The sequence below is a fragment of the Microtus oregoni genome, unplaced genomic scaffold, assembly GCF_018167655.1.
Source record: "Microtus oregoni isolate MIOR12 unplaced genomic scaffold, Mior012 000079F_003, whole genome shotgun sequence".
NCBI lineage: Eukaryota > Metazoa > Chordata > Mammalia > Rodentia > Cricetidae > Microtus > Microtus oregoni.
In genome coordinates, this window is record NW_024544155.1 from 215,426 (window position 1) to 242,987 (window position 27,562).

Below are 27,562 nucleotides of genomic sequence, written 5' to 3' on the forward strand. Positions count from 1 at the left end.
CTTGAATTCACTAAGATACACCTACCTCTGTCTCGGGAATATTGGGATTAAAGGCATGCACCACCACAGCAAGAATATTTGTGCGTTATCTTTAAAAAATAATGGGAGATCTCCTATGCAAACACAGGCCATGTCAGCTAGAAGAACGTGTAGGCCACCTGCCTAGGAACTCTCCTACTGCCACAGTATGAGTATAAAATCAAAGCTGCCCTTCCTCCAACACAGGGCAGGGTACCTTGCCCTCTCTTAGGACTGGAGGGGAAAGGTGTGTGAGGGAGTGTGAGGGGAAATGGTAGAAGGGGAGGAAGTGGAAATTTTGATTGGTATTATATATAAAGTAATAAATAAAAAAAAATCAAAGCCGCTTACTCAGGCATCACAGCAGCTTTTGAAGATTCAGTTACTTGTGATGGCAAATACATAAGTGTTGTGGATTCCACAAGAATGACACTGAAATAAATACAAAATAATTATTTCCAATTGTTGCATAAAAAGTTCAGATAACAACAAAAGTTTCATTTTTCTCATTATCTGTAACCTAAATTCAGACTGCAATTATCCTTCTATGACTCCAAAGATATATTAGGGAATAGGGGAAGACCTCAAACAAAAATATGTGAAATATTTATATAGAAAGTAAAATTAACTTCAAAATGAAATAAATTAAACAATTTTCATTCATGAAAAAGATATCAGTCACAAATAATATCTTGGATAGAGATGAGACTTTGTGTCTAATTCTACTTCATTTCTGGCTAGGATTCATCTGACTTAGGCTTGTTGCAGGCATTGCAGTCTCAGTTCATAGGAATATAAAGAATATAAACACATGCAATTTTTTCCTCACAAGAATCATGTTAAAGAGGAAAGGACAATTATTTTTCTTGAATATAGATCATGAACTGCAATAAATTTACAGGAAAACAATGGCTTACTTAAAATCTCCACCCGCTGGAAAGGGATTCTTCACATTTACACTGACTTCTTTCCATTGATAACATGGAGATTTGCATTTTAGAATTTCCTAAAGTAAAAAATATCACAATATAAAATAATGCCAAAACCTAGAATATTTTTGATTACTAAATGCCACTTCAAAAACCTACTGTCTATGTGATTATTACAATAATTAATGAAATTATTTTCCCCACAGATATTTTGCTATTAAAATTCAAATAGGATAAGAAATACTTATCTTCTACTTATCCACAATAATGTGCTAGCAATTAAAATATTTGCTTTGAATGCCTCTTAAATTGATCTCCAAACTGATTTAATAAATAAACAGATGATTTTAGAAATGATAAAACATGATTTATATCTGCAAATATATATATATATATATATATATATATATATATATATGTTAGATATTAGTATCTATGACCTAACTAGTATATGAATGCTGGCTTATTTATGTTCATATTTTCCTGGTTATAATGACATGTTTGTAATAATAGCACAGATAATAAAATAAAACTTACAAATTAATTTTGAATAAAAATTTCTTTAAATTTTACAGTTGTAGGATAGCTGTGCTTGTTTTAAATATTTTCTCCATTATAAAGTAATCTACTTCCTTTTGACTTGAGTGGGAAGAGTGGAGTGTAATCAGAGTTGCACAGTATTCAGGCATTCAGTTTTCAAGTTTACTTTCCCTTCCTAAGGTTAATGAAGGGATCAAATCAGCAGTCCCACTCAAATTCATGTAACAAAATAATGCATTGCTTCAGGGAATATATGTGAAAGAGTTGAGACATACGAAGAGTTCATTATTAAAGAGGACACTGGAAGAAAACAATGTATCTTGTGAGAAATAGCCACACTTTGCTTGGCACATCACTGCCCAGTAAGTCAGTCTGTCTATATGAGCATCTTGGTGCTCTTTTCTAATATCTGGCTACCACTTAATACGTCTAGAGTCATTTTTGTACTTTATTCTCTGGTTTTGCACAGTCAAAAGTTTTGTTTTGTATTGTATTTTATAATAAACATAGAAACCTGGAAACAATAAATGTCCTTGACTTTTCCATTTCTCCATGGTAGCAAATAATATTTAGACAAGATGTTTATAAAAAGTTTCCAATATATTTCTTTCCCATCTTCTGAGATATGAAAACGTAGAATTCAGTCAAGAACATTATAATCCTAAAATAAATATAGTATTAACATGAACTTTAAAGTGAATTGGCTATAGAGAACACTCCAGATAAACTGATGAATGCCCAGTTAGAAAGATGATTGAGAACATAAAGGTGCTTGCTGCCAAGTCTTTAAAGCTGTATTCAATCTGCAGAAAACACATTCTGCAAGCTGTTGTGTGTCCTCCATCGTGCTGTGGCACACATGCAAAATGACACACATGTGCTAACATAGATGTGCAAGCATTTACATGTATAAGCACATGTACAGCCACCCACACAAAATAAATAAATAAATCAATAAAATTAAAATATTTATTAAAAATTAATCAATGTCCGCAGCAGACAAATATTTTTTGAATCACATTCAAACTTTCAGCAACCTCATCCCCAAACCTTAATTTCAAGGTTTGATGGCAAAGACTAAAGGACTAAGATCTGACTAGAGACAAACAAGAAAGACTATCATGGTGTGACATTACAGGGTCTGAGGAACAGGAGCAAAAGTAGATAAAAGAAGTATAGTTGACTTACAATTGCTTTAAAATTTAGTACTTGTCCTTTCAGAGCAAAAGCCATAGTACTGCCTCCTACTCCACCCTTAGGTTTTGAAATTAATAATAGTGTAGCTTCAGTAGGATGGAGGAAGCGACTTAAAAATTTCACATAGAGGACAATTTGGTTTCTATTTAATAAAAAATAAAAGAGGAAACATTTACATTTTATTGAAATAGAAGACTATATAAAGAGCAGCAATATGTTAATTATTTGACAAAAATCAATTAGAAGATAAAATAAAGAAAATATATTCACATGTTTTCATTTTTAACATGTATTATAATATGTCATTTAATAGCTGTAGACAAGATTCTATTTACCCATTTCCAGAAAAAATATGTCACTGTGCCAAATTTTAACAGCTTAAAAGGAAGCACATAGATCCTTTTGAAACAAAAGAAGTGGAGTATTATGAAGCCCAAGAATATTTCTTTGAAGCTATCCCAGCCTCATGGTTTGTGATGAGCTCAGAGACTTGCTAACTTAAGTTCTTTAGAATAGTTATAGGGTACAAAATGGTACCATAGTACTATGAAATTGCCTCTTCCCCTCTAATACGCAGTCAACCTTGTTGTCGTTTGGTTTTCTCTTGTGCAAGGACAAAAAGCAGCACTTTTTCCTTTCTCTTTTCAGGTAAGTAACAGACTTTGAATTAAGAATAAGCTGGGTTTACACAACTGAATACAAATGATAAATACCAGGAATATTTTACTACTGATTTTAACTCTGGATTTTAGCATAACTATCATTATATATAACACTCAGTTATTCTGTCCTATAAATTATTACTTATTATAAACTCTTTTAAGGTAAAAATGTTAATAATGAATATAGGAATAATTTCCTTTGTTATCAAAACTTGCCTAATTGGCATAGTCTGTGGAACCACTGATTAATGATTGAGATGAGGTAGAAGCAAAACCAAGGTGAGTAAGTGTATGTAAAAATCAACAGAAATACACAAACTATATCTTGTAGGGAAAATCGCAGGCTACGTACAACATGAGGTCTTTTATGCTGATGTATTCTCACTAACCTAAATTTTGTTCAGATAGACTATTATATAAGACTCAGGGGCTGGAATTTCATTGAAAATAAAAAGCTGTTCATATCATAGTCATTTATGGGGTGTAGAAGCTAAAATTTGGTGCAAGAATACCATATTGAATTAAGAATTTTCTATATACTGCTTAGAGCCCATTAATTCAATAACTCACTCATTTTAATTTATATATCTAGATAGATTGATAGACAGACAGACAAACAGAAAATTTCTAGTACATCAGGAACTGTTTTAGGCTTATGGGATACAGTAATTAGATCAAAGTATATCATTTTTAATCTCCTGAATTATCCATTCGATAGTGCACAGATGAGTATACAACATTACTGAATAGATTTGAAAAAATGAATAATGTAATCCTTTATATGTCACAAGTAGGATCATATGAACATTCATATATATCCACCTAGATATTTATCTACCATCTATATAAGCACAATAACTATTAAGAGGATAAAAAAAAATATGGTAACATCAGTGCTTTTTGGAAGCAGAATTTTAAAACTTTTACTTATTTTGTTTTTTATTCTTCCATAGTTTCTAAATTTCTGTCATGAACCTATGTTGCTGTGATAATCAGAAATTACACATAATGTAATATGTATATTATAAAATTATGTTAGTATGCACTAGTTGCATTCCCTTCATAAAACATAGTTATGCTGTGTAAAAAAATCATAATTTTAACACAATGGCCCATATACACATAAAGGAAATCAAAATTAAATACTTGCATAAAATTAGCTGCAATGTAGTGTTACGACTGTTTTGACAAAATTAAAGAGGAATCTCAGAAATATAAACATGTTATTTGAGTGAAAGTTTTTCATTACATAACTATTAATTTAGAATAGTTAAAGTCATAATTTAATAATAACTGTAAATAATAAATGTTTTTATTTTACAAGTTAAATAAGAATAATTTTAAAACACTTACTTTGGGGCAATTGTTATAACATTCCCTGTCTGGGCGAGAGAAAAGTCAGCGGCATCTCTTCCAACAATTGTAGCTGTATACACTAAATTTTTCAAGCTTGGGTTCTTCACTAATATCTATGTAGATGGCAAAGATGGTACAAAGAAGATTAAAACCTACACCATTTCTTAAAGTTAAACAGTTAGTGCATATGAACATACTCATCATAATGCATACTATATTAACTGGAAGGTACAAAAAAGTATTAGAATTTACATGTGTCTTGGACAGGACCTTGCTACATATCCCAGGCTGGCCTGGAAATGATTCAATTCCAGTTCAGCCTCACAAGTGATGAAATGATAGGTGCAAACCACCATGTAAACTACAAAACTACAGTCTGGATGTTTAATGACAGCACTTTTATCTATCATTATGATTTATCAAATTGAAGAAGGACCTCTAATATTTTATATGACAATTCTAAGTCTTCAAACTAGCAACTTGGATTTAATTTGTATTTGGAAAAATTTCAGGAGATTTTTAGCAAAATTGGTATAGTTTACTTTCCACAAAAGGAGAGTCTTTCAGATCAGTGAAGAATGTTCCCCAAGGAGTTTAATTTTGAGGCTATATCCAGGATAGAAATGGTTGTGCCCAGGTTCGAAAGGAGTTTAACTAGGTATTACCTGAACTAGAAACATGGAGAATATTAAAATAGAAGAAGAGGAGGAGGAGGAGGAGGAGGAGGAGGAGGAGGAGGAGGAGGAGGAGGAAGGCAGTGACTTCATTATTAGGGGCTTATATTTAAGGAAAAAAAGGTTAAAATAAACAGTATGCAAATATGATAGAATTTCAGGAAAATAAGACAGAAAGATGGGATAAGGAAATGGAGACATGGAAGAAATGACAGAATCTCAGAAAACAATGAAAGAAACAGAATGAAGCTTTCAATGCTCACCTTCCAGCTGGCAACCCTCAAACTCTATGTCACAGTGTAGTGAAAAGAGAATAGAAAAACAGCTTGGGGCTTGTAACTTTCAGGTTAAAGATGAACCAATGATGAGAGCTTTACGTTAGCTGCAAAGCTAAAGAAAAAACTTATGGCAGGCAATACAATTAGCTATTCACTTCTGGCTTAAAACTAACAAAATCAAAAGAGAGGGCTCATCTGCCAGGTGACTTTGATGTAGAAAATGCAGTTAGCAATCTCGTATTCCAAACATTGAAGCCGTTTCCATTTGGTCTACACTGGACCACTTTCAGCTGACTACAAATTTAGACGACATATAATAAAATAGACTTAATTAAGTATTGTTTGGTTGGCCTGAGATTGAAGAGGACAGTTTCCTTTTGTTTGTCTTTTGTCATCAACTTGAATGTCTTTTAGGGCAGAACATCTTTTTTTTTTTCAATCCACATTGTCACTCCCTTCCCCTCCTCCCATTCCTTCCACACACACCCCCACCCCATCCCCTTCTAATCCAAAGAGAGGGTAAGGCACTTTGCTTTGTGGAAGATCCAAGGCCCACCCTACTTCATCCAGTCTTAGGAAGGTATGCATCCAAAGAGACTAGGATCCCAAAAAGCCAGTACATACAGTAGAGACAAATCCCAGTGCCATTATCATTGGCCCCTCAGTCTGCTCCAGCCATACCACTGTCAATCATATTCAGAGGGACTAGTTTGGTCCTATGCTTGTTCCTTCTCAGTCCACCTGGAATTGGAGAGATCCCACTAGCTAAGCTAAACTGCTTCAGTGGATGAACCCCTCATGGTCTTGACCTCTTTGCTCCTAGTCTTGTTCCTTCTACTCTTCGACTGGACTTTGGGAGCTCAGTCCTATGTTCCGATATGGGACTCTGCCTCCATTTCCATCTGTTGCTGGATGAAGATTCTATAGTGTTATTTAAGATAATCATCAATCTAAATGCACAGCAATGCCAGTTTGGGCACCCTGTCCACTAAGACTCCTAGAGTCTTAGCTGGGGCCATCCTTGTGGATTCCTGGGAATTTCTCTAGAGCCAGGCTTCTTGCAAACCCCATAATGGCTCCCCCAATAAAGACAGAACATAGTTTCTATACTCACTTGACTAAAAAGAATAAATCTTCTCCCTATTTTCTTCTCTGCTTTCTTTTTCTATTGAACTTTCTTTTTTCCTTTTTTTTTACTTTCTTTCTTTCTTTATTTTTTATTAAAAATTTCTACCTCCTCCCCTCCTCCCATTTCCCTCTCCTTCCCCTCACTCCCCCTCGCCCCCCCTATCTAGTCCAAAGAGCAGTCAAGGGTTCCCTGCCCTGTGGGAAGTCCAAGGTCCTCTCCACTCCTAAGATTTTTAAATACAATATTTTCTTATTTGCATAGCTATCTCTGTTTCCATTCCCTCACCTCCAAGCACTCCACCCTTCCCTCTACCCCACCTCCCCATCCACTCCCAGGGGGAGTCAACAAAGTCTGACACTTCACTTCAAGGCAAGACCAAGACCCTCACCCTATATCTAGGCAGAACAAGGTCTCCCTCCAAATACAATGAGCTCCAAGATGCCAGTTGAAGCACTAAGGTTAAATCCCGGTCCCACTTTCAGTAGCCCCACAGACTGCCCAAGCCTCACAACTACCCCCCACATTCAAGGATAACCCTAAGAGAGACATACATGGATTCCACAGGAAGGGCAAACTGACAAGATCTCCTGAAAAAATGGGAGTCTGGGGGGAAGAAAGGAGGGTGGGAAGGGAGGGGAGGGGAAAAGGGAAAACAGGAGGAGAACATGAGGGAATGGATGGTCAAGAAGTGGAAAGACAGAGAGGGAGAGAAAGGAAAGAGATATCTTGGCTAAGGGAGCCATTAAAAGGCTAGCAAGAAACATGGCACTGTGGAAATTACCAGAAACCCACAAGGATGACCCCAGCTAAGGATCTAAGCAACAGTGGAGAGGACCCAGCAACTGATGAAAGCTGATACAAACATCTACAGTGAAACACTGTCACCAGAGACCAGTGCAAGAGGAGAGGGAGGAGTGATAATATGAGCAAAGGGGTCAAGTTCATGATGGTGATGCACACAGAAACAGCTGACCTGAGCTAGTGAGAGCTCACTAACATTGCACTGGTAGCAGGGGAACCTGTTTTCTGCCTATTGGCAGGCTATAATAGCTTGAGTTGCTGTGGAGGTTGCAGGAGATAAAAAGGCATCAATATTCTTACCGACTTGTGCCAGGAAAGACTGAATGTGATAAAGATTTGGAGAATGAGAAAATTAACCTTAGTTTAAAAAAAATTTTGGAAACTATCAGAATAAGTGTACTAATGCTAATGATTTCTGACTTTAGTATACCATAAGGATTTAAGTACCCATATTGCTTAACAACATACAGATATCATTTATAACTTAACAAGAAAATTTTGTTGTTGAGTTTTATAATATATGAATGCACTTACGTATATGTGCCACATGTATATATATTTGTATGTACATGTATGCATATTTCACATATTAGTATATCATATGCTTTTAAGTTTCAGAGAATTGAGTAACATTCTGTTTTTGGAAGAAGACATTGAAGGCCACAGCAGATTCATTATGAACTGTTTCTGATTTACAGTTCTGGAACTTCCACAGCTAGCCCTGACATTTTAATAGTGACAAACAGTGTCAGTATTTCACAATAGATATGACACAAAGGTTTTTTGACCAATTTGCTGACAATAATGTTCTTTTCAACTTTATCATCAGTTTGTTTGAAAGCAAACTTCAGTTTTATGTGAATAATCACAGAAAATAACTGCAATCTGTGTTTTACCAAAGAACACTGTCTTTCTTTGCTGTTTTCAACATTCTATGATTCTCTAACTTCTACACAAATAGAACTTCTGTTTTAATTTCTAATAGTCATTTAAAGGCCTTTACATATTTGGAACTGTAGGTGGATTAGTAGGGTTGGTTCCAAAGATCCTCTTACCTGTCCTAGTACAACGTCATACAGAGTGCAAGAGAATCCCACCACTTTCTTCGGGAGATATGTAGGTAACCTTTCATACATGTAGACACAGAGCATTAGCATCATCACTGGGTTTGGATCACAGATGTCAATTGCCTAGAATTATAGGAGAAAGTCATACATTACAGAATGTATAGACAAAACAGGGTAAATAAAGTATGATAGTAACTGAATTACTTTAAAACTTTCAAAAGTGCTTCTAATCAGCAATGGAAAGAAAGTACAGCTATAAAGGCAGAAGAGTCTTCTTATTGGGAAGTATCTGACATATTAAAAGGTGAGTTAGACATAATTAGAATGCTGACCTCATAGCTTCAAAGGCTACATATAAAAGAGATTCAAAGCTCAGAAGAACATCCTATTTTAGAAATGATGATTCATGTGGATATACTGACAGCTTTGACTTAAAATATAAAATAATGCAGTGAAAGAAATGTGACAAGTACATAAATTACTAAGCATAACAAGGGACTTTGAAGGAGGCCCGTGGGAGACAAAGGCACATGAAATGTTTTAAGAGTGTTTTGTGTAGTATGAGGGAGATGCATTCTATCAGAAAGAAAAAAAGTTACCACATAGTGAATGTACAAAGAAGGAAAAAAATATGGTTCTCTATATCGGGGGATGGGCTGGATAAATGAACAAGGGATAATAAGACAAGAAGCAACAAATTCAAGCAGACTAGGTAAGAGCAGTTGGAGAATTACTTTATCCACAAGAAAGAAATGCAACAAATTTAGAAAATGTAACTGCACTAATAAACAGGATAACTGTTATGGCTATCTGAACTGATCTGAAATAACATTCCAAAATCACAGAGCTATAGTAAAGACAATAAGCAGTTACAATGTACGTGAAAGTAAAAAAAAAAAAAAAAAAAAAAAAACAAAACTAGAATCAGGAAGAGAATAAAGAATTTCATCAATTTGTCCTAGAGAAAAGATAGAGTAGTACAAAAGACTATTCATAGCACAGTAATATTGGGCTTGGTAAGAGGTAAAGACTCTTATTTAGTAACTGAGTCATTTTCAGTAAACATGGCCCACTCTGTACTTATGCGGAAATTGAGATGTAGATCTCCTGTGACTCAGCACAAACTCATGCTAGCAAATGAAAATGACTGCACCCACACTGGCAATGCAAGTACTGTGAGTCAAGGGCTAGCATATTATGAATTGACTGAAATTGGACAGTCATTTTCAGAGAACAATTGCTATCTGGCAGTCCAATTTCCTCATATTCTTTTCTTTCTTTAGAAGTAAAAAGGGGGGCTTTTAAAAAATCAATTACAAGTTCTAGCTAATGTAGAAATGAAAGTATATGGTATGAATGAAAATTCCAAAAAGGAAGATACATCTGCAGAGACTAATTAGAATGTCAATTCTGTGGAGAGATTGGAATATTGAAAGTTCAGGGGTCAATTATTTTAGGCTAAGTCCTCCAGATTCCTTGCCGATCTATGTATAAGAACTAACATCCTGTAACTAATAGATAGAAAACTTTTGGAATCTGTTAACATAGCAGACCACTTGCTCCACACAATAAAAAACTAAGACAGATCCTAGTCCTTTAGAAAAGCTTCCACCATATCACTGTTTCTGCCAATCTAATGTACCTACCAATGTATTTGAGACTTGCCTTGGTTTATGACAATTTTTGCTTGGTGAAACTATAAAACTTCATAAAATTGCTGTCATAATATAATATGGAATTGGGGGGCAACTTAAATCTGAATCATGATCATAATTATTCCAAGAGGATAATTGAGAGAAAATTTGGAAATACACCAGCATCTCAAACTGTTGCATTTTTAATGCAATTTCAAAAGTGATATTGATAAAGAAGGAATGCAGAAAAAAGTTTGAAGTTAATAATATAAGGAGAAAATGAGTGAATTTAATTTTTACATTCATTTTTAAACTCTAAAAAGATAAATTTTTCAAAGGTTTCGTCTTGGCATGCATATTAGAGGAGCTTGTGATTTGACATTAATAGAGTTAATTAGGAAGAGTAGTGATATGTTTGTTAGAGAAATCAGGAACATTAGCAGAGCTTTACAACACACCCAGCTCTGGCAGAAACAAATGTCTTTAAAAAACCTAGTTCACTTTTATCAACATGAAAATATATAGATAGAAATGTAGAAATTATTTCAAAAGTTATTTCTGACAAATATCTAAAAAAATGGGAATCCAGCAATTTAGTAAATTATAATTTTAAATAAATGGGAAAATATATGTAATAAGTTGTCATTTTAAAAAAAAACACAAAATGGAACTGTGATAAGATCACCCCAAAAAGATACATCTACATCACAGATACTATATCTATGGCACAGGGAACACAGAAGAAAAGAAGAAAAAAAAATGTTACTGTAGTCAGAACACCAGAAGTCTGTTGAAAAGAGTAAAGAACTGCATAGACAAGACCAGCATAATAGCAATGTCAATGGAAGCATAAAAGTCCTTGTCTTACAGGTTCAGTTGCCTGCATGGTGCTACTGGAAATTGGTCAAACTTTAAAAAATAAAGATTTGTGGATGATCATGGGAAAATGGGGAGGGGTTATGCTTTAAAGAGATTATAGTATCTTGTTCTCTTCTTATTATGACTCCCAGGAAAGAGGATAAGGGTTTGCTTTATTTTGTGTACCCGTCATGACATACTGCCCTTTCTAGAAAAGGGAGGCATTTGATTTTAGACTGTAACCTCTAGTAGCATGAGCCTAAATAAACCCTTTATTATTATGATTATCTCAGTTATGTTATTACAGTGAAGAGAAATTGGTTGACTGACTAACAATTTTTTTCTTAAAGATATGACAAAAAAAATACCACAGAAAAAACTCAGCTTTGTCAGCTTTTAATGACAATGGAAAAAATAAACTCAGCTTCTTGTACACGTTGCTATGCTCTTGCCTACCTCAAGTGGATTTCATCAAACTAATGTTCATGATCAGCAATTAGATGCAATGCTGTCTTTGTTTATGATTAATTAAATATGTCCCAATGTTTGAGTTATAAAAAGCTTTCATATTAGACAACAACCAGTTATAAAAGTCTCCAGTGAGGTATTCTGTAGCCTCACACAGCCTAATGTTTCTTACCAGTAGTTATTTCACACTTTCATGTACACAATATTTCATAATTTCAGCACAAATTGTGCTTTGGTGAATTTTGGTAATTTGAATAGGAATGGGTCCATAGAATCAAGATTTTGTTGAATGCTTGGCCCATAGGGATTGGCACTATTAGAAGGAATAACCTTATTGGAGTAGGTTTGGCCTTGTTGGATGAAGTGTGCCACTGTGGGGGTGAGCTTTGAGGTCTCATATGCTCAACCTATACCCAGTGTGGACACAGTCCTGCTGCCTGAAGACCAAGATGTAGAACTCTCTCCTTCTTCTAGAGCACCATGTCTGCTTGCATGTACTCATGTCCTGTCTCAATGATAAGGGACTAAACCTCTGAAACTGCAAGCAAGCCCCAATTAAATGTTTTTGTTTATAGGAGTTGTCATGGTCATGGTGTCTCTTCACAGCAATATATATATATATATATATATATATATATATATACATATATATATATATATATATATATATAGTTTCTTTCATCTAGCAATAGTTTATCCTAAAGCCTATGATGTAATTTTGATTCATAATATGCAATGAAAAATAAATATTGGATCCAGTTGAAAATACACATAATTTTTTGTGAAAAGAAAAGCAAAATAAGAGGTGGTGCAATGAAGATCAGTGTGAGTGAGAATACTAGAAAATGGTGATTCTTAGTGTGCAGTAGTAAAACAATGTCAGCATACTGACAACTGCTGAAGAACAATAAACATGAATAACTTTGCTAAAATACTCAATATTTGACTCTAGAATTTCTCTGCTTGATTTTATCCTACTTAAAATGCTGAATTTTCTTGTTTTAAATAACCTTATACTCATCAATATTCTGAGATAAGTCTAACATATCCTATACAACAAAATCAAGAAAAAAATTTAGTGTTAAAATTAGCATAATGATTCATCCTTAGTTCCATAATTAATTGCTGAATTATTTACATCCTGTATACGTTTTATAGATTTATGTAGTGATAGGATGAGCAGGCCTGCTTTTTGTCCCACCCGGCTCCTGCATGGTTAGCTTTACACCCAAAATAACAACACACAAACTCCCTGGCCCATTATTTCCAGCCTCTTATTGGCTAATTCTCACATCTTGATTAACCCATTTCTAATAATCTGTGTAGCACCACGAGGTGGTGGCTTACCGGGAAAGATTCTAGCCTACATCCCTCTTGGGTCGAAGAATCATGGCATCTGCCCCACTTCCCTTTTTCCCAGCATTCTGTTCTGTCTACTCCACCCACCTATGTTCTGACCTATCAGACCAAGCAGTTTCTTTATCAATTAACCAATGAAAGCAACACATAGTAAGAAGACACACCTACATCAGATTTATCTTCTGACAAGCATTCTACCTAACACTGAACAATTACAGCAACTTTGCTTCAAATACAAATCATATTTATTTATTAATTTGTATTACATAAGTCATATATTAATATAAGACTCACACGCGCACACACACACACACACACACACACTAGGTAATAAGACTTCATCAGACTGTATGACTTCACATGAGAACAGCAACTTATCCAATGGATTTTTCAGTTATAAAAAAACCCAAATACATAATGAAGAAATATAAACATTAATAACAAACCCCAGGACTTAAGACTCCATCAAAGAATATAACTTAAGAACTACAAATTATTAAATGGATTTTTCAGTTATAAAAAAAAGAATAATGAAGAAATATAAACACTAATAATAAATCACATGGCTTACTTTAATAGGAGCAAAATGTGAGCTAGCATAAGCACTGTCTTACTTAGGGCTTTTGTTGCTGTGAACAAACACCATGACCACAACAACTCTTATAAAGGAAACATTTAATTGGGATGAGTTTACAGTTCAGATGTTTAGGCCATTACCTTCATGATAGGTGGTATGCAGGCAGGCATGGTGCTACAGAAATTCTACATCATAATGCTCAGGCATCAGGAAGTGAACTGTCTGTAAACTAGGTGTGTAGCATCAGTATACACACACACACACACACACACACACACACACACACACAGCATATAGGACCTCAAAGCTGCCTCCACAGTGACATAATTCCAGCAACAAGGCCACACCTACTCCAACAAGGCCACATCACTTAATAGTGCCACTCCGTACGGGTCAAGCACATGAGTCTATGCGGGCCATTCCTACTCAAATCACAAGCATCAATAATCGATTCATTACTGGTTTGCTAACTTGGCAGTGACATTTTTAAACCTGCCTTTAACTTGATAAATCAATGCATGTACAAAGTTATTCACTGAAACTAGCTGGAAAAAAACACATTACCTGTTTCATCAGTTTGTTGTCAGTTCCTATACTTTTTATCTAGCAGACATTTAATTTTTAAACAACTATGTAATGAAATTAGCATCGAGTAAACTACATGATGAAATGTTAGAGAGAAACAAATTATAGCAGACAATCAACTGAATTCTCCAAAGGCAGACATTTCTTGTGAATCCCAAACACATTTCAAAAACTAGCCTAAGTACCAGGCATTCCACATGATTTTTCCTGGGTTCCTTATAAGAATATCTTCTCTCTTGAAATCTAATTCTAATTTATATGTTTCCTGTGGCAATCAACTGTTCATCTTCTATAAGCATCTTGGTATGCATTTTTGCATTATGAATTGTTACCACCTTTGAAAATATGAGTAATGATTTAACCATCTCGATACCTTCAAAATGTTCTATTTGGAGGTATTCATGGAGGAGGTTTAGCAATTGGTGTGAAGTATAAAAATTGTACCATTAACATTCATTTTATTTTTTATTTTATTTTATTTTTTTTTCCAGACTGGGTTTCTCTGTAGCTTTGGAGTCTGTCCTGGAACTAGCTCTCGTAGACCAAGCTCAACTTGAACTCACAGAGATCCACCTGCCTCTCCCTCCCGAGTGCTGGATTTAAAGGAATGCACCACCACCACCCGACTAATTTCGTAAAAATGCAACCATTACAAAATAATTCCCTGATTTAATATTTACAGTTTCTCCTTATATCTCTTCCAATAAAAATGAATGTAAATATCGGGATCTGGTATAAAATGACTTTGCTATGCAAACAACTATCAAAGGAATATTATAAATGAATAAATGAAGCAATGCAATTCATAAACTCTGAAAAGCATCTGATATACAAAAGTACTCACCTGTAAGTTCAAATCAAAGCCAATTTCACGGAGACTATTTATAATAATCAAGCAATTGTGCAAATACTGTTCAGGACGTCTTGGTCGTGTGTACATACTTGTAAAATGAGACTCAATCTGGAAGTTAAGGCAACAGAGCTTTAATTAATAGAATAAAAACAGATGAATATAAGTTTTCTTTTTAGTGCAACAAAGAATCATTTGGATCTTAGCATCTAAAACAGAATATTGCACTCAACACTTAAGATTAATCAAAAAGAAAATACTAGGTAATACCATTCATGTATTTCAGTCAGAATAAGACATTTAAGAAAGTAGTTTACAGGAAACAAACTTCTACTTTTAATGACTAGTTTTCCTCAGACAGGAAACTACCATTGAACACTGAAATAACCCTTACCAAAAATGGGCAATATGCTGCCAGCTGTGTAGCAAAAACAAGGCCATCAAGAAGATCTGTGTCAAAATTCACTATCCATCTCTCAGGAGGAATACTTTCTATTTTGAGAAAAAGGAAAAACAATAATATTTTAACTCTGTTGTGATATGTCTTAAAGCATTTTGAAGAACAAAGAAAATTATGTCTTTATTAAAAAAAAAACTATGAATTTCATAAATACTCAGTATGAGGTTACCTTTGGCTATGTGATACAACTAGAGTCACCTGGGAATAGTCTCAATAAAAAAGTGTCTACAGTGGATTGGCTATAGGAATGTCTGTGCATACAGAACTGTCTTATTTACATTAGCTGAAGTGGGGACACCTTACCAACTATGGCAGACACCATTCTCTTGGCAGAGTGCTGGAATGTGTTTGAGTGGGGAAAGTGGGCATTGTAAATATGCACTCATTAATCTCAGCTCTTCAATATAGATGCAATGTGAGTATCTGTTTGAAATTCCTGCCTTGACTTGCCCACAATGATGGACTGATACCCAGTATTATAACCTTAAATACACTTTCTTTACCTCTAATTTGCTTTTACTCGAATTATTTTATCAGAGCAAAAGAAATGAAGCTAAGGTACTATGAAAAATATCCATATGACTTAAAACCAATTACAAGGGCCAGGCCGTGTTGGTGTACACCTTTAATCCCAGCACTCGGGAGGCAGAGGCAGGGAGATCTCTGTGAGTTTGAGGCCAGCCTGGTCTACAAGAGCTAGTTCCAGGACAGTCTCCAAAGCTACACAGAGAAACCTTGCCTGGAAGAACAAAAAACAACAACAAAAACAAAAAAAAAAAACAAAACCAACTACAACAACAAATGTTTCTTAGTTCTTCAGAAGCCACTCCAAAAAACATTTTGTGTACTAATAGAACATAAATATGGTATTTTAGCACATTCCTCATCCTTCCTTCCTTCCTTCCTTCATTCTTTCCTTCCTTCCTTCTTTGTTTGAAGGAGACCCATGTACCCCAGGGTATACGTGGACTATATATATACAGGTTGCTAACTTTTAAGTTGGAGTCTATTGTTTCTACTTTCAAAGTGCTGGGATTTCAGACTTATGCCACCACACCCTAATATATATATTTGTTCAAATGTTTGATCAATGATGGACAACATGTATGAGCACCAAAACTGAAAAGATTTGTTATTCCTTTGAAATCTATGGTATTAGGAAAGTTTTTTGGTTGAAGAAATTCTTTACCCTATGGGATATTTAGAAGATGGAGATCTATGGCTTGAAGAAATCAAAACTGGACTATGAAAAAGACTATGAGTTAGAAGAGTGAAAAAATAACTCTCAATTACAAAGCAGTTACTACAGTGAAACTGGAACAAGAAGGGAAAGTATCTGGGAACCAGGTGTATATTTGAAAAGCTATCCAAAACTACATGGTAAAAAGATTAGACAGAACTCATTGCTATTGTTGAACACATATCCTAATTTTTAAATTCTCAAAAAGGCACATATTCTTCATAGTTTTTTATATCCTGCCACTTGAAATCAAACGAGAATATGCTAAGTATCAGATATCCTTCAAGTCCTTCTTTGATTCCCATTTCCCATGAAAAAGATATGACAAAGGCTATGATCAGGACATGATCGTGTTCATTGCACAAACCAAACTTGGATTACACGTGAAAATAGAAGACTTGGTTTTCTCTTAAATATGAGCTTCTATAACACACACACACACACACACAAACAAAAAAATTACTCCTAATGTACAATGGCATAGAATAAAATTTCCCATTCTAAAAGGAAAGGGGGCATAGCAAGGAATGATTAGAACAAATCAAGACAACCATGCAAATCAACATCAAATCCTGCAGCTCTGTGTAGGACATCTGGAGCTTGCCATAAGAATCCCCTTGGATCCAGCATGCTTTTGGGGTCTCCCTTACTCCACTTCTGCCACCTGCAGATCATATTGCTTCTGTGCCTTTCCTTGGTAGTCACTCTATGATCCTAGCATCACTAACATGTATCTGTTGTAATCAAGGTTCTATCTTTACAGTTTCATACAGTGTCTCCTCAAGGTCTCCTTAAAAGCACTCTAACCCTGTCACATATTGCCCAATCTCAGTTGCTCTCAGAAAGCATGGAGCAAGACTAAATGACTCTTTCAACTTTATATCATTTGGACCTACCAAGGCAGAACAACAAAGAACATAGTGTTTATTTTTGTGCCAACTGGAGATGTAGCCTGCTCTCCTACTGGACCACAATGCCATAAGTCTCTGTATGCCTTCCATGGTGATGTAGAAAAAATATATGCCTATATACTTGCATTTGAACAGAGAATTCATTCACAAGCATTCCCTGTCCAGGTTCTCTCCCTTTAAAGGAATTTGGGATTTTGCAAAATGGATCTATCATAGATGGGATCTTGCTTTATAGGCATCTTTCCTATTGCCCATATCTAAACTGATTTCTGAATTTTTCCTATCAAACATCCAACTGTGGTCCTAGGCCTTTCATGCTTTCTTGCTTGTGTATAGCTGACTTTTGCTAGATAGCCAAGCACCCCCACTTTCTACTGGTTTTAATTTTCATTTAAAAAATATATCCTGCTTAGATTATCACTTCTTCCAGAAAGCACCTGTTTCTACTTGGATTTACCTGCAATTAGAGCATTTGTCTAGGCTTTATTGTTGCAAGTGTAGGACATTTATTTTTCTGGGCTCTCTACACATGTCTACAGAAAACACTGCTACTGATGTTTTTTGTTTGTTTGTTTTTTCCAAACCATTACAACTTTGCAATTGTTTTGGTATAAAACTAACATGACAAATGCCAGCAGGCATGGTGCGGTGCTACTCAAGAATGACTTTCGATAAGAAGGGATGAAGTGCTTTTTAGGACAATGTTGACAAGAGGTAAAAATAAAACTTTAATAAAACTCCTTCCTCATCACTCATTTCACGACTGTGCATTGTCTTTTATGTCAAAAGCTGTTGCAAAAATGTCACTATGATTTAGATCAGGCTTAGGTATTTCGAAAATTCATTCTACTTATATGATAGCTCTTTTGATATTGGCTATTCTTTCTTCTATATTCAAGATTTTATACAAAATGACAGCTAAGTTGAAACAGCAACACAGGCATCAGAAGGAAGGTTATTGAAAACAGATGTTAGGCATTATCCAGTATTTATTGGAATAGAAAAGTAGCTTAACAAAATATTCAGGAAATCAAAAGTTTTATATAGCTTTCAAAAATTAGAAATAAAAAGATTCAAATGCTGTTAGACATGTTTAAATTAAAACTGGCATTTGAGTTTCTATTTTCATCTAGTTTAACAACATATTAATTCAAATAGATACCTTAAAATTCAAACAAAATGTTGGTACAGAATAGTATGATGAAAAAGAGACATGGCTGTTAAAATCAAAATTGAATCCTTTAATGCCATAGAAAGATTAATGCATTTATTTTACTGAACATTAGAACTGGCAAATTAAGTCTATTTTAGATCATTTCAAGATAAGTTTAGCAGTTTTAGTGAGAATAACCCATGTAGCAAAAATTGAAGCATTTTATTATTTAATAAGCATAATTAAACATATTTACATGTGTAATCTTCACTGTTATCTAAATTAAAACATATTTTATGTTAATTAACAGAAAAAATTGTACATATTTATGTGATATGGTATATTTCAGAACATGAATATAATGTATGATAATCAAAAAAGGATAACCAGTATATTCAATACTTCAAACATTTATCATTGCTGTCTATTGAGAACATTCAATATCATCTTTTCTAGATATTTATAAATACATTTTATTATTAAACTATACTACTACACTATGAATCAAATTTTTGTTTTTATCAATGGCTAAAGAAATCCTGTATCCATGAGATTCTATGTCATATTTCTTCCATCTTGTCATACTAGAAATAAATAAATCTGCAACTTTTTGCTATGAATTTATTCTAGGCATGTAACTAATATGGAGGCAAAAACTGCATGCTTTTGAAGCTTTTGACAGGTCATAGGTTAAGAGCATTTGTTGTTCTTCCAGAGGAGAAGGATTTGATAGCAATATCCACATTGTGACACAAAACTCTCTTTACTTCTGATCTTCATGGGCAATAGGTATGGACGGGGTGTACACACATGCATGCAGGCAGGCAAACACTCATACATAAAATAACAAGTCTAAAAGAATTTGAAAATGTATGCTCTTATTTTGCCATTTGGTATGCTTTTACTTGGCATGATTACATAATTACACACTACGAAATACTACTCAACAGTAAATAAAAATGGAATCATGACCTTTGAAAATAAATGAGTCTAACTAGAAAAGATCATGTAGAGTGAAATAACACAGACACAGAAAGGCAAATATTACATTTTTCTCTCTCATTACAGGCTCATAGTTCAAAATCTTTAGACATAAATAAATATTCTAGAATAAATCCAGAAACCAGGAAAGACAAAAGAGGCCATTGCTGATATAGTGGGGCTTGGGGAGCAATACAAAGAAAAATATCAGGGTGCAAGTGATTTGTCTGGAAAAACGGGAAAGTGGGGAAAAGTTTCCAAATGGGGAGTAAACAGTCCTACAGAGTGATTATGCCTTTGATCCACAGCAATCAGTATGTCGAGATAACATGAAGAGAGCAGAAATATCTCACATGCCTTCACAGTAAACAAGAGCCTTCAATAGGACTTAATGCCCACACAGCAAGAGGGAAACCACGCCAAGTACTGGAAACCTAGCTAACTGCCCAGGGATAAAGAAGTCATGGATCTTGAAGGAAAACTGACAACCACTACTTTACTAAATCAGCATAAATTCCCTGACAAAAATATAAATGTTGTTTTCCTTACATCCACAGATAAATGTAGCAATCACCCCTCCACAAGGAAAGTTTTGTTTACAACAGACTGAGACCATTACAGAAAAACACAATATCAAATTGCAGAGTTGTAGAGCCCAGTCCCAAAAGACATATTTAAACAAGACAACTCCTGAACCTAATAGTCAGGCAATATTGCAGAAGAGGGACAAAAAGATTGTAAGGGCCAGAGTAGCAGTGATTTTCAGTAAGATTGTGTCTCCTAATAATACCAGAAGCTACACTCATAAAATTCTCATCAACATGACTACCAAAATATGAGCTGAACAAGGACAACAGACATGCCAAAGTGGATGGGGGAAGCCCAGGATGCTAAACAAGTAATGAACTAAAATAATCCAAGGAAGGTTGAGATTGAAAAATTAACTTCTCAGGGGAAAAACATACCTGTTGGTTATCCAATGGTCATCCCTGAAAGCATACATACCAGAAACATTATACAGACTCAGCATGTTATACTTATCACATTCAGAAATGCATGTGCATGCTCACACACACTTATGTACAAAGTAAGAAATAATACAATATAAAAAAAGAAGCCATGGTTTTGAAAGAAAGTAGGGAGAGGCATATGGGAGGGTTTGGACTGAAAAAAGAAAAGAGGAAATGATGTAAATAAAATGATTAATTTTAAAAAGAGATTGCACCTTTAAGGAAACCTATAATCTACAGGGGGGAGCCAGATAAACAGATACATGTTATATTGAAACAATTCTGTTCAAGTACAAATAAAGAACCCAAGAGAAACAGGTAAATTTAAACCTGGTTTGGAGGGAATATTAGATAATAATAACTTTAATTTATAAAAAAAATACAATTGAAAACCTTAATAAAAACCAAACTGTACAATCTTCTGCTTAGTTCTAGGACTTAGATTGAACGTCACGCATCGAGTATTAGCAAAGTCTACTCTAATCACAAAAGATTTGCATATTTTCTGAGAAAAGGAGTTGATTTAAAACTAAAAACGCATTTCCAAACATTTCTGAATAAAAACAGTTAATGCTGAGAACAAGAGGAAAACTGTATATATTGGCTATATTGGCAACTAGATCTTTGCAAAAGGAATTTCAGGCTCTTGATAGAGAATTCAATGTAGATGTTTAATGGGGGAAGAGTTAAATATTTTTGTGTACCTTACCATGATCTATCCACAAAAGAATTCATTAAAGATTATTTTCACAGAGTGATATACAACATGACACCCATAAATAAAGTACAAACCGAGTTTACTACTTTACAGAGCTAAAAATGCAAGGAACAATGCTAGGGGTGTTTTTAATATCCAAATTTCGAGAACATTTCAATATATATTTCATCATTTCTTCTCCCAGATATATTAAAAAGCATCTTTTTTCTTTTTTTTATTGCTTTATAAATAATACCATTCAAAATTTTTACCTCCTCCCCTCCTCCCAATTCCCTCCCACTCCCCCTCCAGTCCGAAGAGAAGGCAGGGTACCCTGCCCTGTGGGAAGTCGAAGCCCATCCCTTTTCCATCTAGGCTTAGGAAGGAGTGCATCCAAACAGACTAGGAACCCAGAAAGCCAGTACATGCAGTAAAATCAAATCCCAGTGCCATTATTGTTGGCTTCTCAGTCAGCCCCCATTGTCAGCCACATTCAGAGAGTCCGCTTTGATCACTTGTAAAAAGCATTTCTTAATATCTCACCTTGAAGATCGTGAAGTAATAGCCATCTTAAACCAACCAAAATAAGTCATATATGTATAGCTCCTTTTATATTAATTTTGCATTGCAAATTATAACTGTTTAAAGAAAAATATCATACCGCATTTGTTGGTTTTCCATATAACATGTCGATGACTCTCATAATTTGTATTCAGCCAACTAAGTAGAATCCTTTCAGCATTAGAATATATGTTGCTGGATGCAAAACAGGGGTTGATTTTTGAAGTGCTCGCCCCACGTATGGGTGGAGCAGAACTGTAGGAATGTGGTGCCACTCGAGATAGAATCATAACCTGGAATTTTGAAAGAAATAATTATTACAGTCAGATGGAAAATAAACTCAGATCTGAAAAGCTAATTATCCCAACTAGATAAGTAAGGGAAGACACTAGTATTTTGTGGTTAATGCACCTGGTCTAGAATAAGAGAATTGATGAGGGATGTCCCACTAGTAGTCACTTCCAGTCTTCAACTTTTTGCTTGAATACCATTTATACTACGGAGTTCCTTACTATGCAACTTGTAACAAGACACTTCTTAATTTTTTTTTAAAAAAACTATACTTGACAACAGACCCGTTAGAATGACAATTCATTAACAGACATGAATTTGGCATGCTTTTAGTTTTCTTACAGTTTACAAAACTTAAAATTTTAAATATCAAGATTACCTATCTGTATTAGTAACTATTCTTTGTTTTACCCATCTGTATTAGTTACTTTTGATGCTATAACAAAATATCTGAAAAGAGTAGGTTAAGGAAGAAGGGCTTTATATTAGGTCACAGTTTTAGGGATGGGAGTCACTATATCCCAAAATGTGAGATAACTGGTCACATTGCAACCAAAGTCAAGAAGCAAATATGGATGAACATAAGTGATAGGGTCAGGGAGGCAGACCAGAGCCATGATAGATTTCTAATAGTCCCTGTCAGGGATCAGGCCATAGTTTCAGTTTACTGGAATTGACTGGTGCTGAGCAACCAGTTTGGGGGAAAGGCAGAACCCGGGGGCAACCAATTAGAGGGTACCCACCACCTTGTTCAAGCTAAAGAAACTAAAGATAGTTTCTCCGACCCTGCAGCTGACAAGTCCCTAACCATTGAGTGGCCAACCAATCCTATAACAACCCATAAACTGCTTGTTTAAATCAACAATCAGCCCCCAGACTAATCTCTCCTCCCTGGAATTCCCATATCTAGGTTTAACGGGGCCCTGTGAGCATCTTGGGCTATTGCCATGTGCCATCCCATCATGTTGGATTAATAAAGTGTTCTTGCTAATTGCATACATAACTGGTGTTCTTTTATGAGGACTTCTCTTGGACCCTAACAGTGGGTACTCAAATTGCTTTCTTTTTATCCCAATCTAGACCCTAGCCTATGTAATGAATGGTATTGCCTATATTGAGAATGAGCATCTTAGCATAATTGTCCAATCTAGACATTCTTTCACAGATATGTCCAGAGATTTTTCTTTAAGATACTGTAAATTTGACAGTCAATATCAACCATTATCCCACTCAAAATACAGTTTAATATTAAACTTAATGGGTATTTTTGTTGGTTGATTGGTCACTAGATCTCATGTATCTCAAGCTAGCCTCTAACTGGCTATGAAGCCAAGGATGGCCTGTACCTCTGATTTCCCTGTCTTTTCCTGCTGAACTGGGAATATAGGTGTGTGTCAACATGCCAGGCATATGTGTATTAAAGGAAATAAAGTTACAAAGGCAATTCAATGTACTTTTATCTCATGCTGTCAATTTTGGTAAGGAATGTCACAAATTCGTTCACTAAAAGTGCACTGCATATGAGAAGCAGAAAAATATATCAAAGATGTGCTAAGAGCTACCTTTCAGAAATTTTTGGTGTAGATTCTAGATGACAGCAACAATGAGTTTTATTTCATTATATATTTAGCCAGATAACATTATTCAGTTATAGAGTGACAGATATTGTAAAGCATTCTAAATAAATGAGTCTGCTCTACTCTTTACATTATATGCATACTTTTACCTCAGTTCACAAGCACATCTTGATAATATCAAAGCTAGTTCTCTAACATCTTGGATGTGAAGAAAACAACCTGAGTGACATATTTTCTAGATATATGGTTGCACTGTTCACATCTACCCAGCATTCACCTCCCCATTCTAAAAGTTTATTGTGGACAAATGCAAATTATCACTAAAGGGAATATTTCCCTGTCAAAGAACCACAGAGCCCACACAGCCCACTTCTCAAACAAAGTGTTTGATACTTATCTCAGAGCCTGCTCCTGGGATAATCCAACTTAAAAAAAAAATTTCATATTCACACGTGTAACTACAGAAAACGTGCTCATATCCTCATGTATCATATATTTATGCTATATCTCAAGTATGTACAATTTAAAAATGTGAAAGGTCAGGGCTGGAGAGATGGCTCAGAGGTTAAGAGCTCTGGCTTCTCTTCCAGAGGTCCTGAGTTCAATTCCCAGCAACCACATGGTGGCTCACAACCATCTGTACTGAGATCTGGCGCCCTGCTCTGGTGTGCGGGCATACATCGAGGCAGAATGTTGTATACATAATAAATAAATAAATCTTTTTAAAAAAAATGTGAAAGGTCTCATACTGTCCTTTCCTTTCCATAATGGAAACTACATAGAATTTTTACCAAATAAATCTAATGTATAATTTTGGAGTTTTATCTGAGCTATGTGGTGAGTATAGCAATCCATAAATATGAAAGGCATTATTATAGCATTTCTTATTCATTTCTATGATAGAAATATAGCATGTATTAGACCTATAATTCCTTAGTTTTAAATCCGATATACATTAAAATGCAACTGAAAGTCTTGGAAAAGGATTCCTAGTCCATTCTGAGGAAAAACAAATGATGAATTACATACATAACTACAGCTAATGACATAAATGTTTGGGTCTGTTAATTTGAGGGAACTTAGAAATCATCTGTCAACTATCACAGCTACTTTGGAAAGAGAATAAGAATTACAAGCGAACATTTACTAGGATGACATATTTAATGATGGACAGACATCATTATATAGAGGTATAATTAAATATAGAAAGACTCAAAATATACAAAGTAGATTTTTTTTACAGAAGTGCTGTTACTACCACTGCTGAAATATTTACCCATTTTCCCTGTGCCACAGAGTGATAGTTATTTAAATGTTTTAATATACATAGCTATATTATTGATATGAGTAATAAAAGCATATAGGAAACATAATACCTCACAAAAAAGCTGGTCGGTGGTTGCACATGCCTTTAATCCCATCATTTGAGAGGCAGAGGGAGGCAGATCTTTGTGAGTTCGAGTACAGTCTGGTCTACAAGGGCTAGTTCCAGGAGAGGGGCCAAAGCTACAAAGAAACCCTGTATCTCAAAAATAAATAAATAAATAAATAAATAATAAATAAAAAGACTTCACACAAATCAGACACATTTGGAGGAACATGATAGTATTTGATGTTTAACATAAAAATCATGAAAGTATGAATTGATGGAATGAAATGTGAAGTACAAAAGGCAGAATACCTTGTTAAGTATGTCAACTAATTTGGAGATATAATTCTTGGCACCTAAAAGTCCATAAGTTAATTGACATCATCTACCATTATTTAAAATTTGCTTATTCACTCTACCCAGAAACTGTCAGGTTTCATAAGAAAAAAATCAGTAAATATGGACTAAACATAGTTCAAAAGCCTGGAACCAACAAAACTTGAATATCTAAAATATATGGACAATTTTCCCTATAAATACCACTTAACAAAGTGAAATCAAGATTAGATAAACAATTTAAATAGACCTACAACTGCCAAGGTAATAGAAGCAATATTAAAACTATCCAAACTACACAAACAAAAGTCTAGGGCCAGATCTAAGTGCAAAATGTTACCAGATATTTGAAGAAATCTAGCATCAGCACTCCACAAATTATTCCATGAAACAGAAACAGAAGGAACACTGAAAAATTCATTTTATGAGGCCAAAATCACCCTGGTACATAAACCACACAAATTCAAGAAAGAAAGAAAATCAAAGACCAATTTCCCTCAAGAACATTGATAGAAAAACACTGAGTAAAATACTGGCAAACCGAGCCCAATAACAAACAAAAAAGATCATCCACCATGGCCAAGTAGGATTTAACCCAGAGATGCAGGGCTGGTTCAACATAAGAAAATCTGTCAATGTAATCCACCATATAAAACAAATGAAAGGAAAAATTCAGCATCATTAGATGCTGAAAATGCCTTTGAAAAACTCCAACACCTTTCATGTCAAAAGTCTTAAAGACATAAGGGATACAAAAGACATACCGAAACATATTAAAAGCAAATATAACAATATCAAATTAAATGGAGAGAAACTCAAAGCAAGTCTACTAAAATCAGGGACAAGACAAGGTTATATACTCTCTCCATATCTATTCAATATAGTACTAGAAGTTCTAGGTAGAGCAATAAGACAACTAAAGGAGATCAAGGGGATACAAATTTGAAGGAAGGAAGTCAAAGTATAGCTTTTTGTATTTGATCTGATAGTATACATAAACTAACCCTGGGCCAAACAGTGTTTAAATGAATACAGTTTTGTGTTGTTATTTCGGGACATAAGCAAGCCAGGCGGCCAGGGTGCAGGAGACGCAGGCCCGCCACTCCTATTACTACAGAATGGCGCCCAGATGTGTGGACAACTGTATCCACTGAAAGCATGAGAAAGCTTGGGAAAGAGTAAAGCATGTTTTCTTGGTAGCAGCGATTTCTCGGGTCTGCTCTGTTTGCTAGAAGTAAGCAAGCGCTCTCATCTAAGAGAGGCTTCCTAACTCAGCTTCAGCTGCCAAACACTGCAGCTCTTAAGAGGTCCTGCCACGAAACATTTAAATGATGTTGATAAAAGCCAACTGAATGCTTGTTTGTTTTCAGCAGTAGCAGGAAAAAACCTGTGTTGTTTTAAAATGCTGGCTTTCTGGGCCGTCCTGCCAGCGCAAACTCTTGACTGCTTGAGGCAGGAGGGCCAGCTACAGAGAAAGGACTTGAGTGTTGTCTGTTTCAACTTGTTTGATGGCAAGGACCTTGAAACACTGTAGACTTGAGGCACTGAATGCAGCTCTGGCCAGTACCTCAGTCACAAGTTTGAAATGGCAGAAAGCTAAGAAATGGGCTACATCTAGCCGGCAAAGCCACGGCTTTAGTCCTACTGAGATTGCTTGGTAAATTAGACTCATGTGGTCAGAAAAACAGAGAGAGATACAGTAAAGAGAGCGTCAAAGACAAAAAAAAAATTTTAAATGATTTACAGTGTTAAAATATATATGTAGAATAAAAGTTTAAGTTCTTAATGTAAAAAACAAAAATAAGGAAGAAAGAGAGCAGTTGCACCGGTGTGGTAGTACACACCTGGGAAGCAGAGGGAGATTGACATCTGTGACTTCAAGGTGTGGTAGCAAACACCTTTAATCCCAATGCCAGGGAGGCAGAGACAGAGGGATCTCTAAGAGTTCAAGGACAGCCTGGTCCACAGAGTTATTCCAGGTCAAAGATACACAG

The 27,562-nt window shown here is 35.1% G+C and overlaps 1 protein-coding gene across 1 annotated transcript in view; it reads right to left on the bottom strand.

Moving 5' to 3' along the window:
- Cfap47 (cilia and flagella associated protein 47) overlaps positions 1–27,562 on the bottom strand; it is a 279,387-nt gene that overhangs the window by 124,187 nt on the left and 127,638 nt on the right. Inside the window, 8 exon segments of the mRNA XM_041642780.1 lie at positions 370–450; positions 936–1,024; positions 2,676–2,826; positions 4,700–4,815; positions 8,640–8,774; positions 14,977–15,093; positions 15,377–15,474; positions 22,099–22,288. Of these exon segments, the coding sequence (XP_041498714.1) occupies positions 370–450; positions 936–1,024; positions 2,676–2,826; positions 4,700–4,815; positions 8,640–8,774; positions 14,977–15,093; positions 15,377–15,474; positions 22,099–22,288 (977 nt within the window).